The sequence below is a fragment of the Lactuca virosa genome, chromosome 5 (genome assembly GCF_052849685.1).
Source record: "Lactuca virosa cultivar CGN04683 chromosome 5, Lactuca_virosa_CGN04683_v6, whole genome shotgun sequence".
Classification (NCBI taxonomy): Eukaryota; Viridiplantae; Streptophyta; class Magnoliopsida; order Asterales; family Asteraceae; genus Lactuca; species Lactuca virosa.
In genome coordinates this window covers 395,421,372-395,441,053 of record NC_136430.1, presented here as the reverse complement: position 1 = coordinate 395,441,053, position 19,682 = coordinate 395,421,372, and the positions used below count along the sequence as shown (strand labels likewise).

General features: G+C 31.5%; 1 protein-coding gene across 1 annotated transcript; it reads right to left on the bottom strand.

Moving 5' to 3' along the window:
* Positions 1-3,165: 3,165 nt before the first annotated feature.
* LOC145110844 (phosphoinositide phospholipase C 2-like) lies at positions 3,166-18,675 on the bottom strand. The gene is made up of 9 exons (XM_079047157.1): positions 18,261-18,675; positions 14,905-15,101; positions 6,053-6,188; positions 4,630-4,881; positions 4,301-4,512; positions 4,044-4,161; positions 3,815-3,967; positions 3,642-3,728; positions 3,166-3,562 (listed from the first exon to the last, which is right to left on the bottom strand). Exons 1-9 carry the CDS (start codon positions 18,579-18,581, stop codon positions 3,269-3,271), a joined length of 1,770 nt encoding a protein of 589 aa, XP_078903283.1. The 5' UTR covers positions 18,582-18,675; the 3' UTR covers positions 3,166-3,268.
* Positions 18,676-19,682: the final 1,007 nt, after the last annotated feature.

The window sequence follows — 19,682 nt, the reverse complement described above, 5'->3', positions numbered from 1 at the left end:
TAACATCCCGATGTTCAGGTACTTCTAACTCATTCCATTTCATGATAATTGGTCAAGTGGTTGCAATCTTGGGGTTTAGACACGACATGTTGGAGGCGTGTTCAGTCTAAAATGATAAGAAAACCTTTTCCTATTAGCACCGTAAAAACGAATGCTCGTTTTGAATTATTACATTGCGACATATGGGGAAAATATCGAACGCCCAATTTGCGAAGGCAGGTTATTTTTTAATAATAGTCGACAATAATTTTAGGTTTTCTTCCTCAAGAAGAAGTATGCAAGCACATGTTTGATTGATTTTCACAAATTAATTAAAACACAATTCGAAAGAAACATTAAAAGATTGAGGTGCGACAACGCTGGGGAGTTCACTTCAAATAAAATGTTGGATTTTTATGTCGAACAAGGAATTATTTAAGAAACCACATGTCCACATACTCCACAAGTGAATGGAGTTGTGGAGCGGAAGCACAAACATTTGCTTGAAATGGCTCGTGCACTTAAAATCGAGGCCAACCTTCCAATAAGATTTTGGGGTGAATTCATCCTAACCGCGACCTATATAATTAATAGGTTTCCCTCTGAAGTTATAGAAAACAAGACCCCATATGAGTTGTTATACGGTAAGAAACCAAGTTATGATCACATGAGGGTACTCGGTTATATGGCTTATTATCGAAATATCGAAACCAGGGGCGACAAGTTTGAAGTAAGAGGATGACCGGGAATTTTTTGGGCTTTCCTAGTGGTACAAAGGGGTATAAAATCTATGATCCAAGTCATGGCAAGATAATCATTTCCAGAGATGTAAAGTTTGCAGAAAAAATGTTTATTTCTAGAAATAAAGGAAGCAAACCAAAAGAAGACATTTTTAAATACCCACCAACTAAGGAAGAGAGCTTTCATGATGATGAAGTCAAGCCCACCAGATCCGCTGAAATAACTGAAGGTTTGGGCTCAATTAGATAGCTCGGCGATCATGAACGAATGGAAATAATGAACCAAATTTTAACAGCTCGGAAATCCAACATCAGTTGGAAGAGATTGGGCCGAATAATGAACCATAAGAATCAGCACAAAATAAGAATGAAGGCATCGAATCACAAAGTCAGAATAATGCATCTATTAGAGAAAAGTAAAACAGGTCTAGACCAGCACACCTCGATAATTATGATGTTCGACTTCCCCCTTCTTTAGACCATGCACGACCCAACTCCAATCAACATTCCTTAACGATATGTCATATTGCAAACTTTCTCTCTTACAACATATTATCCGACTCACACAAAGCTTTTTTGAGCGTCATCACCTCCAATGACAAGCCAAAAACTTTTGAATAAGCTGTATAGAATTAGGAGTGGAGAGATGCCATGTAGAGAGAGATAAATACACTTGAGGAAAATGAAACTTGGACCTTAGAAGACTTGCCCGATGAAAAATGATCTATAGATTTAAAATGGATCTCTAAAATAAACTACAAACCAAATAGGGAAATAGAAGGATATAAGGCAAAACTCGTCGCTAAGGGCTATACACAGATGGAGGGTGTTGACTACTACGACACTTTCACACCGGTGACAAGTTAATCACCGTCAGATCCTTTCTCACCATTGGTGTCAAGAAAGAATCGATCATTCTCCAAATAGATGTGAATAATGCATTTTTACATGGTGATTTGAACAAGGAAACATATATACGTATTCCACACGACTATGACAATGGGGAAGGAAAAAAAAGTATGTAGGTTGAGGAAGTCACTATATGGTTTGAAACAAGCCTCGTGAAGTTGGTACCAAAAATTTACGTTGGATCCACTTGATCTAAAATTCAAACAGTATTATGCGGACTACTCACTTTTCATCTACAAAATAGGGGATGTGTTTGTCGATGCTCTCTTATATGTTGACGACGTCAAAATAGTTAGGAATAACTAAGAGAAAATACAAGAAACCAAAGACCACCTTGATAAAAGAAACTTTAGTATCAAGGATCTTGGTCCTCTAAAATGTTTTCTTGGAATCAAAGTAGCATGAACGAAAGACCGGTTGGTCATAAGTCAACGAAAACACACTCTCGATATCCTTGAGGATAGTGGAATGTTCAGGTGTAAAACGTGGTCCTTTCCTATGGAGCAAAATCAAAAGTTTGAATGGAATAAAGAAAACACCCGTGTGGACACAAGAAGGTACAAGAGACACATTGGGAGATTTTTGTATCTTCAAGCCACTAGACCGGATCTCGCGTATTCGGTAAATATTTTAAGCCAATTTGTTTCCAATCCAAGACAAGCACATTTGGACGCTGCAATAAGAATCCTTTGGTACCTAAAGGTTACACCATGACAAGGTATCTTCTTTCCCAAAGATGGGGGAACAAACCTTGTCACGTACTGCGTTGCCAAACGGCTAGGATGTTCCATCACAAAGAGATGTCACACTGGGTACCTTTTACTTTTGGGGATAGCTCTCGTCTCTTCGAAATCCAAGAAGCAATTCGTTGTTTCTCGATCTTTGACCGAAGAAGAATACCGGGCCATGGCAGCCGCTACTAGTGAGGTTTTATGGATACGATGGATCCTAAAGAACCTTGAGGCGGAACAAAATGGGTCTACAACACTTTACTGTGACAATCAAGCGGCCCGTCACATTCCAAATAATCCTGCCTTCCATGAACGAACAAAGCTCCTTGAAATGGATTGTTGCTTTGTCAAGGAGTGAGTGGAATCACAATAAATTGAGCCACATCACGTCAATACTAAAATGTAGATAGCCGATCTTGTCACCAAGGCACTCAGATGAAAACAACTCGAGTTATTACTTGTCAAGTTGGGCGGGCGAAAGCTACACGCTCCAGCTTGAGGGAGAGTATTGAAATGCATGATACACTCTCCTTTTCTGTCTTCCAATCACATTTTCTGGTTGTCCTTATTAAGCTCCTAGGATATTGTGTTTCCTTTCTTGTATTTTTCGTTTTACCTTTTTAGGCTTCTTGTGATCTCTTTCTAAAGTAATAGAGAAAGCAGAGAAATAAATTACTCTGAAAATCTTTATAATTTCTCTTTTGTTTATTCGATCTGATGTTGTTATGGTTTGTTCTGAATCTTCATGTCTCAAACTGATGGTTGTGTTGAGAGATGGAAGCAGGAGGCTTCTCAAAATATTTGAATGTCATCCACAACAGATACCAACATTTTTATTTCCTTTGTCGGACATTCAAAAATACACACATTTAACCATACAATAAAAAACAAACCAAAGTTTATTATAACTTATACAAACTCAAAATGCATAAGTAGTTTCACTGAGTTGTATTTATCACCCTTGTGATCATGAAGGGGTATTGCTCGAATCCCTGTCCTTAATTCAAACACCGGAAGACAAGTTTGACCACCGAAGTCATCCTTCTCAGTCTTGTCATATTCATGCACCTCGATACGAAGTAATGCAAGCTCAGGAACTGTTAATGGGAACTGAAATTCGTCTTCCCATTTTGGTGTCCAATCATCCTGAATGATTTTGGTTTTCTTCATTACTGAATCCATTTCAACTCCCGCAATTCCAACCTGTATCAAATGTTTGACTTTTCAGTTTGTAAAATCAAAATAATGTATCCATTATTGGATGATGGGAATGAGAGTGAACCTTGACATAGAAATCTGGAGGTGAATATATGTCAAAATGTGTTCTTTCGAAATCCAAATGCCACCCATCACCCATATAGACTTTCACCTGTAAAACATTAGCTTCTTAATTTCTCTTGTATTTATCAATTAACTATTGTGGATTTGACAATAAAGAAGAGCTAAAAGTGATACCTTGAGAGTCTTTTTCACAGGAAGTGTAATTTTAGGATCGAAAACCTTGTCATCGGGGCCATTTTTAAGCAATAAATCTGGTTTTTTCACGTACCCACAACCTCCATTGGCTCTGAACATTCCTTGCATTAACCATAGAAACCTTCCATGGGTCTATGATAACTAAAAGAGTTAGTTTTTACGTCACATTACATTCACTAATCAAAAGAAAACGAAGTCAGAAACAAACCTGCATGTTGAATGCAACCATTTGAGCTCCATGACACCAACCAACCAATGGATTGTAGTTTGATGAGTCAACTCGTGATCCTTTTGGAAACACCCTCAACAAATTCCTCTGAGTAAACCTTCAAAAGATACCAACTTCATTTCATTAACAACCTAGCTACCAGTGCATCCACAATAAAAGAACATTTTGCGACGGATTAACCCGTCAAAAATACTCATCAGATTCTGTCGCTAATTAGAAAGAATTTGTTGTTTTACCTAATGACATCTGTTGCATGGTTCTCAATGGCCTTTTCAAGACGTGTTTCTCTCAAGCTAATCCGCATAACTGCTGTAGGATCATCATGTAGCCAGTCTTTGACTCCTCCTTTGAGTTTTCTTGCTTGGATTGCAATTAGTTGCTTGTACTCGAGCTCTGTATTTTGTTTTACAGTCTCCTCTTCGTATTGAAAACTTTCGTCAAGTTGATCCTAAACAAAAAAGTACATCATGTTTTTCAAATGAGATTCTTGTATATAAACTTCTGATTTTTATGTTAGTTAATGGTAGTAAACTGTAAGAAAAAAAGAGTATATATAGTTTCCAACCTCTTTTAAGGATTTGTGTTTTTCGATAGGGTTGCATATTTCTACACCCCATGGATCATCTTCAGGTGAGGTTTTCATCTTGACTGAGCTCTCTTCATCATTTTTTTCCATGCTATTGGTCTTGTCGAGATACTCCTTTGGTGGTTTTGTTGAGACGATGATCCGTTTTTTTAAGGATTCCGGGGATGGATATTCTGTTATAGTGTCTGATCCTGAGTAATACAGGACATCTCCGAATGTTTCAGTCACCATCTAACAAAAACAAAGAATAAGTATATGGTGTTATCATAATGCATAATTTATGAAATTAAGTATTAGTAACCAAGGAAGTAGTATTATAGAGTAAAATTAATACACTTAATTGGCTTAAAAAAAAACTTGTATAAAACTATTTAAGTGCCCCAAATAAAAAATGGGATTATTCAAATTAGGCCCTCAACCAAACGATTTGACAGCCCATCTTCGGTTATTCACATTATCGACTTTTCAGTTAAAAAAAAAAGTTCTTTTTTTTTCCTTGTCGCTTCTAGGTTCTAATTCCACTAGCCAGCAGTAAAACAATCGCCCCATTGTCTACTTCAAAGTCTAAATGGATAGGAAAAAACATTTTACCCTGACATTTAATTTCGTAGTTTAATATCGTAAACATTACACCCTAAATTGTTAATTTTATGATGCTATAGTTCATTATTACCTTAATTTATGAATTGTGACTTTGAATTTTGAATGTGTGAATTTTTTAGTTTCTATTTGGTTCAATATCTATTTGGAATACACTCATCACAATGAGAAGGTTTATTGTGAAACTGTGAATTTTTAATTTGGTTTTTATTTAAACTATCTAATTTTGTATGCTTTGTCAACAATAAGTTGGTTGATTAGTTCTTATTGTTTGGATTTTGATTATGGACATTGGATTTTGATTATGTAAGGAAAATGAAAAATTTTCTGAAAAGGAAAACATAATATGCTTCAACATCAACAACCTATTGGTAATTCTATTCTAGTTCCTCAACGTACATCTACTTTTACGATGACTATTAATGTAATTGATTTGATAATCTTCCTTTTGATCCTTCTGAAAGACAAAGAATAATGACTTATAATGTTAATCAACATGATGAAACAAGCCGTAGTTATTGACTTAAAGAACCTTATCAACATGATGAAATAAGACGTCGGTATTGGCTTGAAGTTATAATCAATCGTTTCCAAAATATGACAAGTCGTAGAGTACATTTATAATATGTAATTTTATATTTTTTGTAATGTAACTCTGTTATTAGTATAGCTAAATTTGTTTATGAAAATAAGGTGTGTCCATTAACACACCTTATGTGTGTCAATGTTTTATGAGAGCATGACTAGCCGTTATGATATTCAAACTCTAATAATTAGTAAATGAATCTTAAACTTGAAATACCTTCGCAACTTTGGCTTGAAGAAGAGGAGTAAGGTGATCTTCGAGAGTGAGGATGAGAGGATATTCGGAAGCGACGAATGCATATGTCTTGATGGCTTCCAAGCATTGATTTAATTTGACAGGTGATGTTAGCGTCCTGCAATATGTAAAAACAAACTTATGTTGGATTTTTGCAACAAGACCAACCAACATGATAAACTGATGTCTACAAACCTTTGAGAAAATTATACATTTTGGAAAATAGAGAAAAATAATAATGAAAAGAAAAAAAAACTTATGATTTAACGGAGAAAGTTTCGTTATTATGATCTTCTCTATTAAGTTGTGTCCTTGTATGCAACAAGTCAAAAACACAATGATAATATATGGCTTACAAGATTAAAGCATGATTTTGTTAGTATCATTAATTGAAAAAGAAACAAAACATAAAATCGTGATTTAATACGACTTTAAAATATTGAAACGTATAAGATGGAAGTTATATATTATACAACTTGCAAAAAATATCAACATACTTTGTATTCTTTTTTCAAGATATGAACATTAATGTACTTTAGTTATTACATATGTTATTATCAATCTACTTATAATTTTATAGCATCAATAGCAATTTTTTACTTTAAAAATCGGTAATTGTTACTCCTTATTTACTTCCAATTGTTTGCATAAGTGTCATGCAATTGATGATGATTTCATAATATAAACTTCAAGTTATCGTTCAAATATTTCCATTAGTTTATAAAAGAGAAGGGGGTGGTTTATAAAAGAGATGGGACTATAAATCTCTAACATTGTAAATGAACCACCAAATATAGACAAATGCCAGTTCATGTTTGTTTATTTAATTTAATTAAACCGAACAAATTAATTAATACTAATAGATAAACGACGGAATTTTGTTGTTCGTATTCGTTTATTTAACAAAATTCATTGTTAGTGTCTGTTCTTTTATGTTCATTAAGATGCTAAAATGGTGTAAACGAACAAACCTATATATATATATATATATATATATATATATATATATATATATATATATATATAAAAGTGAAAGTAAATGGATATTAACATCCAAATCGATAATCGTAAAACTTAATCATTGACACTATTTATCTTACTTACTATTATTAGTTCCACTTTTTATATCCGGTGTTGCCCTCCCTCCTTGAGGTTGAGGGTTCAAGTCCCACTGTAGACATAGGTGGAATAATTTAGGAGTAGTTTAGTATAATATTGTATTTGCCGTTCCAAAATAAAAGACATAAAACTTAAACCGCTCTTAGAAGCCTCCACAATTACTCCTATTGGTCAAGTAATAGTATATACATAAATATATGCTATGCTATTACTTCCAAACATAAAAGAAAGTGAATGAACAAACAAAAATTAGTTAAGGATCTTAAACAAACATGATCTTAAACAAACAATCGTCATATATTCACAAAAAGTTCATTGTTTTATGTTCATTTGTTTAACTAAACAATTGTAAATATATATTCACAAAAAGTTCATTGTTTTATGTTAATTTGTTTAATTAAATGTACAAAAATTCATATGTATATTCATATATATTTAATAATAAACAAACGTAACGAACGTAACGAACGTTCTATTGAATCCTCTGTTCATTTATATCCCTTCGTATTTGTATATTGGTCGGCATATATAACTAATCTAATTAACATTTGGGTTTTGTATTTAGTACTTATTTCTAAGAAATCTAATGATTTTATTTGAACTTTTAAAACAAATAGTAACTTTAATCATATGTATTTACATGCCAAATTAAGTGAATAATAACTAGTAGAGATACCAACCTTGTTTGTTAATGTGCAATTGTGCATGTTGCATAAGATTTATACGCTAAACTGATTTATGGGACAAGATTTTACATCTTTATAATAAATTTATAAGATTATTTTTTGTGATTTTAATAAGGTTAGAAAGTAAATTACATGGAAAAGAAGACCGGAGATGCCAGGGAAAACAAATAAACATACATAATTAACTCCACATTAGTCTTATAAATTGCCTAGGGACCGAACCAATCCTAAACCGGCCGATTCCAGTCTGGTCTAGACCACCTATTTTGGATGCAGTATTTAACTATTTATTTTCACTGATTTGCCAGTCCCAATACTAAACCAGTCTCCAAAAATCTAAAATCAATCCCGATTCGGTCAAACCTGTCCAAACAGTCTTAAGCCAATCAAAACCGGTATGTTCTTATAAAAAATTGATTTTATTTTCATCGGGTAAAACGCATCCTGACATAAGCCTTCGAAGGCTACTGTGCTTATTTGAGTGGTGGTATATATTAAGCCTTGTATGCCTTTTGTTTCCTTCAAAGCACCTATGTGGGATGAGGTTGGAGGGTGTGGTGCGGTTCCAGGGAGTGCGGTTTCGCCACATAAGCAGCGAACACCGCCCCCGGGTGCGGTTTGGTGCGGTTCAAACCGCAGTGCGGCAAAAAATGGCCGCGACTTGTGATTGGGTGTAGATAATTTGACTGTTTTGTGATTGGGTGGGGAGAAATTAAAGTTTTTATTTAATTTTTTTTTAAAATAAAGTGTGGCACCATTCCTTGGGTGTGGCAAGGAACCACACTTTTGTGGTAAAAATGACGTGGCGCTTACGTGACAACGAAGGGAGTGCGGTTTCGGTGGCACCACTCCCTCCAGCATGAGGAAGCAAAGCAAAATGCAACCCTTTTTTGTTCTTTCTAAAATAGTATTGTATTCCTCTTTTTCCACTATACGTTCCTTTTTCGTGTTATATTATACTCCCTCCGTTCCAAAATTATAGTCCATCTTTCCTTTTTGGTTTGTCCCAAAATAATAGTTCACTTCTAAAAATAAATAACATTTTTACCAAAATACCCCTCATTATTACTTAACCAACTAAACATTTAATGAAACATTAAATGCAAAGTAAGGACAAAACTGTCATTTTATTAAATAAAGTTAGTGGTAATTTCTACAAAATATGTGTGTTTTTTGTCTGTTGACAATAATATTGGGACGGAGGGAGTATTTAACACTTTAAGGGTTTAACAATTTAATATCAAATGTATAAGTAAAATATTTGGTAAATGAATGATAATTTCTACAAAATAAATTCGGTAATGCAAAATTTGAGGTAAGTCCTTGATTTAAACCGAAAATAAATACTAGTCCGAAAAAATATCATCCAGGTCCTGAAATACAGAGGACCATTCTAAAACTGGTTTAAAAAAAGGGACCATTTCGATGCCGATACGGAATCGGCATATGTGTATCTACTACCAAACATATCATAAACCTTAAAAAAAATAAAAAATATTTTATTGTGTATGTTCTCCATCATGATATGTTCAATGATTTTATTCAATGTGAGATGACATTGAATAGTATTTGTCAGAAACAAAGGACCGTTTCATAATTGATTTGGTCACTTGATCCCACCATTCTTAATATTACATCTTATCTCTTTTTTTAACTTATTAAAATATATGATAAAAAACGCATAGTAATTTTAATAAACTATACCACTTGAAAAGGTCACTAAAATCTTCAAAATATGATTAGTATTAAATTTGCTTCGATTAAATTATTATAAATCTAAGTATATAAAAATTATCAAGGTTGAATATGTGAAAACAGATATCAATGTTTAAATTTTTATAAAAACGTGCTCTTTTTTATATTAAGATTTAATATAAAATCTAGGAAAAATATCAATTTAACCCTACAAAGTTTTCGTGTTTTTTTAACAACATTCATAATTTTTCTTTTTTGTGGTCTTGGGGCTTAAACTCAATTTTTGTTGGTTAAAAAAGTCATTATCAGAAAAGCGAAGGGGTAACTGGTTACCTTCTCTATCACATTCCCCACATTCCAAACTCACTCTCTTCACTTGCAAACCAATTGAAAATGACAGCAGTTGCTTCTCTACACATTGGTTCAAGTAAACACTCACATATCATCAATCACCAACATGACAAAAGATCAAAACTCCCTGTTCGACCTATACTACCAATTCTCGCATTCAACTCTTCAAATCATGCACTCAATCCGAGCCTCATTCATGATTTATCTTCTTCTCCCAATATCGAGACCTCGACGATATGAATCAACCAATTATTTGACTAAGGATTTAATCATTAACTAGTATGCAACGTGGGAATGTGTTCTTCTTTTAGACATTTTGTCTAACACTTTTAGTGCACAGCTTCAGAGTAGCCATGACCAAAAATCATTTGGCCACTCCATACGCTTTGACTTAGATAACGATTAAACATGGTTTGGGTATTTATGTTGCACTAAATTGTAAAATCGTATTTTGACATCAATTCCCAAACTCACGAGAGAGTTAAAAGCTATCTAACTTCAAAAAGGAGTTATAACGATTTATGCTTTGAGAGGATTTTTGTCGCTGCATACTTGGTCATTGTTAATGTAGAGATCTAATGTTATGAACTCGCATATTCCTCCTGTGAATTCCATAAATTCGAAGTATTGACTTCGTTTCTACTAAGTTATGCTGATCTCCAAAAAAAAATAACATCGTCATTATTATCACAGAATTGGATTGCCCAATATTGTGCAATCGGACATGAGTCCTGCAAATCGGGCAATAGGGTGCTTTTGTTACCCATTTGTCGGTACATCTTGTATGAGAGACTAAAAGTATGAAGTTGTTTCGGAGGCTAAGTTCTCTAAGGCTGGAGGGAGTGGTGCCACCGAAACCGTACTCCCTTCGTTGCCACATAAGCATCACGTCATTTTTACCACAAAAGTGTGGTTCTTTGCCACACCCAAGGAGTGGTGCCACACTTTATTTTAAAAAAATAAATAAATAAAAACATTATTTTTCTTCCCACCCAATCACAAAATGGTCAAATTCTTCCCACCCAATCACAAAACACGACCATTTTTTACCACACTGCGGTCTAAACCGCACCCAAATCGCAGTCAGGGTGCGGTGTTCCCATGCATATGTGGCAAAAGGTGCGGTAAAGAACGCACCACTTCCCACAGCCTAATCGATCAGCTGAAAACAACAAAATGATTGAACATTTACTAGCTTGACCAAATTTTTTTCAGACATCAAAAGAGAGTTCAGAGGGGGAGACGTTGCCCAGGGGAGGAAGTTGGAGGAGGTAAGGTGGAGTCTTAAACCTGTTAGGGAGGAGGGAATCGTTCCCTCCCAACCCACTGAACCCACTGTCATATCAATTTTTGTCTCTTCATTTCCTTCATCTTTCTCAACCCACAACACACAGAAATCCTATCTTTCTCAACCCACTCAATTAAAAAAAATACAAAACAACTAAGGTACAAGTTTTAAAACACATGGTACAAGAGAAAATGGGAGAGAGAAAGTAGAGAGAGATGATGAAGTGGGTTAGTGAAACCAATTAACCAACTCGTTGAAGCTGGAGTGGTACCGTCGGTAACTCTATTGCTAATTAAGATTTTACCTTTGATTGTTTTGTATTTTTTTTAAATGAATGGGTTGAGTGGATTCAAAAAGATAGGATTTCCGTGTGTTGTGGGTTGGGAAAGATGAAGAAAAATAAAAAAGAAAAAATAATGTGGCAGTGGGTTCGGTGGGTTGGGAGAGAATGACTCTCTCCTCCCTTATAGCAGGTTGAGTGGTTTGAACAACAGGTGACAAAAACAAACTTTATCCCTTAGACTACAAAAAGAAAAAAGTATGTTGTTGTATAAACCCTTCTAACCCATGAAATTTCTTATGTATTTTTTTTTTCATTTTGTTGTCTTTAAAATCCATTTTAAGTTGACATATTTTTTTCTTTTTGTTGTTTTTGGTTGTCTATTATTATTATTATTATTATTATTATTATTATTATTATTATTATTATATAATTGATTTGATCTGATGTCTCTTGAATTGTTTGGTGGAAAAAAAAAAACATAGAGATATATAGTCCAAACGAAAAATAACACAAGGATAGTCCAACATAAAATGTAACATAGTGATAGTCTAAACAAAAGAAAAATAACACAAAAATAATCCGAACAAATAAAATAAAATGATTTTAATGTTAATAATAACAATAATATGTATTTATTAAAAATATTAAAAACAAATAAAAAAACAATAAAAAGGTAAATAAAAAAAATTGACAAACAAACAAAAAAAAAACGAATGACAAACGACAAAAATGAAAGATTGGGAATTAGGGGATATAATATTTACTCAATTTAAATTTTAAATATCATATTTATCTTTTATTAAACTTTAAAATAATGATCAAATTTTTATTTTTAACATTTTTAAATACCTTATAATCAATTTAAATCCTTATTTTAATCAATTGACTATTATACAATTTTATAAATTTAAGTTTAACATATCGTGTGTGTGTATATATATATATATATATATATATATATATATATATATATATATATATATATGTTCAGGTATTTAAAGTAATTATTGTGTTATTGTATGCATAAATGTGGGCCAATCAAAATTAAATAAAATTTTTAATAATTAAATAAATAAATAAGGGTAATTTAGTAATTTGTTTAGTAACTTCCAAAATTAATCCCTATAATCATGGTATTGACTTTTAACCTAATCCCTCCCGTTTAAATCTCGTTCCCCTCTTTATCTAAAATCAAATGTTGGCCGATCTGCAAAGGAAAAGGGATGCGAGTAGCAGCAGCGGTTAAGCGAATCTTCGAAGGCTTCGGTGGCATTGGCTCGACGGAAGAAGAATTTGTCTGCAATTTAGGATCCACCTCGTGATTAGGTTGATTCTGCTATTGAAGAGTGTCGTGGAGCGGGAATAAAAGTATTGGTGATAACTGGAGACTATAAGTCAACCGCAGAGGCCATTTGTAAAGAAATCGGGTTGTTTGATGAATTTGAGGATCTGAGAGGTAAGAGTTTTACAGGTCTTTAAATCCAGTGATGCCCTCATAGACTCATGGGTTCTGTTTCGCTACTTGGTGATTGGTTGTTATGTCGGGATTGCAACTGTTGGTGTGTTTGTTGTGTGGTACACACAGGCCTCCTTCCTGGGTGTCGATCTAATAGGAGAGGACGGGCATACGCTTGTTTCGGTATCTCAGCTCACAAACTGGGGAGACTGTTCTTCTTGGCACGATTTCTCAGTCGCACCATTTTTTGTCAGCAGCAACCGAGTCATGGCTTTCTCAAACCCCTGCGACTATTTCACCACCGGAAAAGTCAAAGCAATGACTTTGTCCCTCTCGGTGTTGGTGGCCATCGAGATGTTTAATTCCCTAAATGCCCTTTCTGAAGACAACAGTTTGCTAACAATGCCTCCTTGGAAGAACCCTTACCTCCTTTTTGCCATGGTTGTTTCGTTTGGACTCCTTAGATGAAAGGAACATAAGCAGATAGAGGTGTGGGATCATCAATGTGAACGGAAAGGTAACTCCATCAGGAATAAAAAATTTATTCTTTCATTTTCTATATTTTCACTCGCTTTTTTACCATCCCTGATTGTAATTTTATTTTGAATTTCAATTTTTTGTGTTTGACTCCTATATTTCTAGGGCTTTGTCAAATGAATGAATCAGAATGAGCAGTTTTTTGGCTGCATTTTATGAATTGATTCATATTTCAAAAAAAAAAAATTTCTTTCTGATTTAACACTTCATTTATGTGGACAGTGCAGGATCTTGACAAGGTTGAATTCTGAAAAGGTATCAAGTATGTTTATGTAGATGATTCAATGGATGATATTGGTGAGATTCCAATTCTATTGGAATGGAATCACGAATTCCAATTCTGTTGGAATGGAATCACAAATTTCAATTCTGTTGGAATCACAGAAGTTGATGCTTGAAGAACGGACCACAAAATTGAAACGGACCACATTATTCTTTTATAATGTATTAGTCGTTATTAGATTTTGATGTTTTCTTTCCCGTTTTGAAAGTTTTTTTAATTTTATTCTTTAACAATAAATGTAATTCTTAACAATTGTTACCCGTATTCTATAAGAAATAATGTATTTTTTGATTTTATTCTTCAATTGATTGTTCAAGAATTTGTTATTCTACAATAAGTTTTTAAATTCATGATCAAGAAATAGGTTCAAGAATATTTTTATTATTTATGGTTCTATAATATTTTTATTTTTCAACATACTCATAAACATATTCTGTCAGAATGTCCGAATTAAAAGAATTATAATTCGTAAAATCAGATTTTTTAAAATTAATAGAATCTATTATCCCATAAAAAATGCAATTTTCCTTTATTAAATATATATTATTTGACTAAATTACCCTTGTAATTAATTAAGATGCTATTTTTCAATTATATTTAATTCAATAATATATATTAATCATTTTCTATAAATAATTAAATTTGATTGGCCCACATTTATGCATACAATAACACAATAATTATTTTGAATAGAATAACCTAAGCGTGTGTATATATATATATATATATATATATATATATATATATATATATATATATATATATATATATATATATATATATATATAAAGTCTAAATTTATAATATGATTGATTTTAGGAGTGCTTTTTTAACCAATATACAATCACAAAAAGAGTTATTTATAGTTTTTAAGTTTTAACATGTTAAAGTTGATTAAAATAATAATATGAATAAATATGATATTTAAAAAATTCATGAAAAGTATAGACGATATTTTAAACTAAAATTTATAAGAGATATCAATTGATAAAATAAGAATCTATAATGTTAATAAAATATTTTAAAATTAAGGATTTGAAAAAATTAATGAAAAATAAATATTATAAACATATACCAAATTCTGCGTTAATTAAAACATAGTATAAGTTTGATGTAAGAAATATAAAAATGGTTACCCTCCATGGACGATATCGATATCATCTTTACTGGAACTGGGCCACATGTCAAGTTCAATGACACGAACACCACTCTTTAGGGCTTCAATGATCGGCACAACGCTACAATTGCTGCTTATTTGGTTCCCGGTTAGATATGAATTGTGGCCTGTGTATACAAAATAATGCGACAATGGAGCCTCCATATCTTTCATCACCTGTTATTATCATAGTGTTTTAACAATATACATTAATACATCATCACTTGTGATTTTATCAAAAGAATAAACTATTATGATAGTGTTTTATGAGAAAAAACGATATATACTGACCTAAACAGAAATGACAGCAAAATGCACTTCAAATATTTTTCTTTACAAAAGAAGTTGAAGAAAAACACTCTTTTTATATAATCATATGTGTTAAGTGATGGCTAATTTGCCGTTTAAAAGGTTGATGGCTAATTTACACATATAGGTATAAACCTACACGTTTTTTTATATATATTTTGCTTAAATGATTTTAAGCCTTTTTCATATACGTTTTTCAAATTTTTATTTACTTCACTTTATTGAAGCATAAAAAAAAGGTATTTTAGAAGCATGTTATTTGCTTATGTCAAAATACACAGGTTTTTCTATGAGAACAACAAAAGGATTTTGGTCTAGCGGTATGTAGTGATCCTCTTAAATAAGAGGTCGTGGGTTCAAATTTTTTAGGAGACATATGTAATATTTAGGAGTAGATTTAGATAGTTTGCGGTTTCAAAAAATAAATAAATAACCCTCATAGCTCAAACAAATAGATTCGTTGTATAATCGATTATCGAATCAAAGAAGAAGTTAATAAATTTCTCCGTTTCCAAAAAAGATATTAATAAATGAATTTCAACTAATAAAATAAATAGTGGTTAGTTCTTAATATACTAAATTTTATATCTAACTCAATAAATAAATCCACTTATTATCAAAAATATAATCGTTTTTATTAAAACAAAGTTACAAACTAATGAATTTATAAGATAGAGGAAAGGTTATTACAACCGTGTAGGCGTGTATCATGTTGAATAAATCAACTTATAAATGGCATCCACTCAATATGATTTTGATGAAATGCAAGTAATGCTAATGGACACGTGTAGACCTTAATTTGAAAAGACGAAGAAAAGACTATTAAACAATTGAAACATGTGTTTAATATAATTGACTAATTGCCTACCACCAGCTCACCATATTAAAGATTTTGAATATACCAATAATTTACTATTGTAAAGGCATAATACGACATGGAAAAGGTGATCAACTATTTACCTTTATTTAATAAAAGGGTCCCTGAAAACTTTGCCAAATGAAACTTTATAGTCTGATAAGATATATTTGGCTAAAAACTTTGCCAAGTGTGTTAGGGAGTTTGATCATAGTTGTAACGTAAAATCTGATAGCTGATAATCAGACGGGAAGATGTAACGTTTATTTTTATAAAAATGATTGACAAAAGTACTATATGTAAGCTTCTCAATGACCTAAAATTATATAAAAAACTTAAAGTTAAAAATCTAATAGAAGTAGTTTTTAGATTACAAGATTTTTCTTTTAAAATAAAATCTTTAAACTGGTACTTCAAACAAATTTTTTTCTTTAATTCAAATCTTTTATAAAAGTTTATAAAAACCCGTTAAACACACGCTAAATTATTACCTTTTATCAGCAATTTTGTGTTAATTTAATTAATGAAGGTCGCTCAGTTTCTTTGGTGACTCCCACTAACATTTTTATGGCTAATGTGTATACATGAAACTTTGTAAATAGTTGGATGGTATCTATAGACATTTTCCTTTTATATTGTAAGTATTTCTAATTTTTTTTTTAAAAAAGGAATTATAATATGAGGTTTTCTATAAGTACCCCTTCCTCTTCCTTTTCCAATTCCACTCCTCTTGATTTGATTTTTTGTCTTTTTTTGTTTTTTTTTTTCCTATTTTGTTTTTTTGTTGTTTTAATTCTTTTTTAATTATTATTATTATTATTATATTTTGATTATTATTATTATTATTATTATTATTATTATTATTATAAATTTCGCACAAAATTTTAACATTCAGAAGACATTATAAATTCAAACGGCTATATAAAATCGGTTTTTAAATATTTTTTTTATATTTTTTAATTACGGACAAAAAAGTCGTTCGAATTTTATAATGTCGTGCGAATTTATAATGTTTACCGAATTTTAAGATGTAATCCGAATTTAATAGTAATAATATTAAAATATAAAATAAAAGGAAAAAAAATCAAAACAAAAAGAAAAAAAAAAGAAAAAAAAAGAAAAAAATAATGTCAAATCAAAAATAAAAAGTTGATTTGATTGATGTTAGGGGGTAAAATTAGTTAAGGGGTAATTATAGCACAGCCCTTATAATATTTATCTAAATAAATAAGCAGTTATCTAAAAGTACTAATTTATGAGTATTATTAGGTACAATGTTCCTGTCAAAAGTAATTACACAACAAACCATGTTACTTTTGACGTCTTTTATAACTGCATTAAGTCGCATTCAATGATATTATAGATCACTAAAATTTCAATGATATTATAGATCACTAAAATTTGGTCAATAAAGGAAACAATACAGTTAATTTAGAATATTCTCGATCTATTAAACTTTATACACCTAAATACTCAGCTTACTTTTAAAACTGAATGGAGTAATTTCATGGTAATAAAATAGCAATATCTTCCACCAGCTCCAGGTAAGCTTACAATGGCACAGAAAAAAAAAAAAAAAAAAAAAAAAGAAAAAGAAAGGATCGTGTCAATGGCATGCCACACCCAAGAAAGAAGAGATAGAAGAGACAGAAAAAAGAGAGGGGATAAATTCATTGAGACTCAATGTCTTTCGCTCACATTCCATTAAACACATTCAATACTAATCACTATCTTGTTAAATTCCTATACTACTTAGCATTGTAGATGACTAACTTTTGTGAAAATAATAATAATAATAACAGTAACTAAAAAGATATAAATTTTATCCGATTATGATAAATGAAGCGAGTATTCTGAACATTCAACTATTGATTATATATTTTGTTTTATTTTTCGTAAATCCAACAAAAAAGAAATATAATTAAATTTAGTTTCAATTTCAAGAGACCAGAAGGATGGATAATATACAGATTGTAGAATATAAAAAACTAATCTGAAGTATTGAATTTCAAACCTTAAAATGGATTCAATTTATTAATTATTTTTTATGGTTTTGGTGTCACAAATTCCTTATATAAACTGAAAACAAATTTAAAATCGAAGAAATCCAAGAGTCAGATATGAATGCATGGAGAAACATTATATCATAAATTAGGGTTCTTAAGAAATACCTTGGGAGGAAAAGGTAGAGGAGGATTCAAGTCACTGAAGAGGTACCGGAAGAAGGTGTCAAGATTCAGAACTCTCCGGTGAAAGATTGGATGGTGTTTCAGCTCTTTGATCATAGCATCCACGGCAGCCTCCGCCTCCTCCTTAGTCACCTTATCATCTCCTTGTACCTCCACCATGAACCGGTGCAAATGCTCCGGAGTCATCACCCGGTTCTCAGAATAATGACTGAACAGTTCCTTGATGTCCACCGGAGGTCCACCCTCCCGGAGTTTGAACTGTCGCCGGAAACACAAGCACACTCTGTATGTTTGCTTCGACATGTTGAGAAGGAGAGCGACTGTGAAAGTGTCTTTTTGTTCCGCAAGAACATATAAGGAGCACAAATTAAAGTATCTAAAAGTAAACCTTAAAGGTTGAAATGAAATATGTAAAATGAATCCAAATGTATTTTTGGCATACTTGAGCATTAGAATTTGTTTTATTTAAAAGTATTATATTAGTTATTTTAATACTAATAGTTTTTGTGATCATGCATTTGGCTAAAATAGAACTGTACAATAATATTATTGATAAATACCTAAAGAGTTTTTAGTCTAATAGTATCAACTCGGTGTCTTTTAGAATTTTTTTCTAAAAAGGTTAATAATTCAAGTCTCATTAGTTTAAAATTAAGATTTAAAGAGTGTCTTAGCCGTTCAAAAGAAAAAAGATAAATATACTTCATTAAAAATATTAAATCATAATAAGATAAAAAAAAAAATTAAAACTTTATCAATCTTAAGTCGATAAATATCTAGTCGGTACCCATTAATTGTAATTTAAAGTTTTAAATATTCAATGCGAATACTTTATCCATCTCATTTCTTTGTTTTTCAATAATAAGCTAAAATAGTGTTGATGAAAAGTCTTGTTCTTAATATTATTTTATAATTCTTATTATTCATTCCGTCTTCTCATGAAAAGTTAAATGCAATATATCATCTTTGTATATTTAAGTGAAACTCCTAGCTATACAAAAATCAATATATTGGGTTCATTCTCACTATTTAACTAAAAATTAGTTTATTAAATATGTATATTTAAGTGAAACTTCTAGCTATACAAAAATCAATATTTTGGGTGTATTCTCACTATTTAACTAAAAATTAGTTTACAATTTAATATTGGTTGTATGTTGAATTTCAAAATCTAGGAATAATTAGGGAAATCTCCAGTAAAGTCCTAAAATTTTACCCTAATTAACGAAAAAGTCTCAAACTAAATTTTGTTTACGAAAAAGCATGAATTACCGGTAAAAATGGCGATTTGACCCCCTTTTCCCGGTTTACGGGTTTCATTACTTACCTGTTTCATTAAAGTCTCATTATTTTACCATAATTTACGAATAAGTCCAAAACTAAAATTTAGTGATGATTTGACCC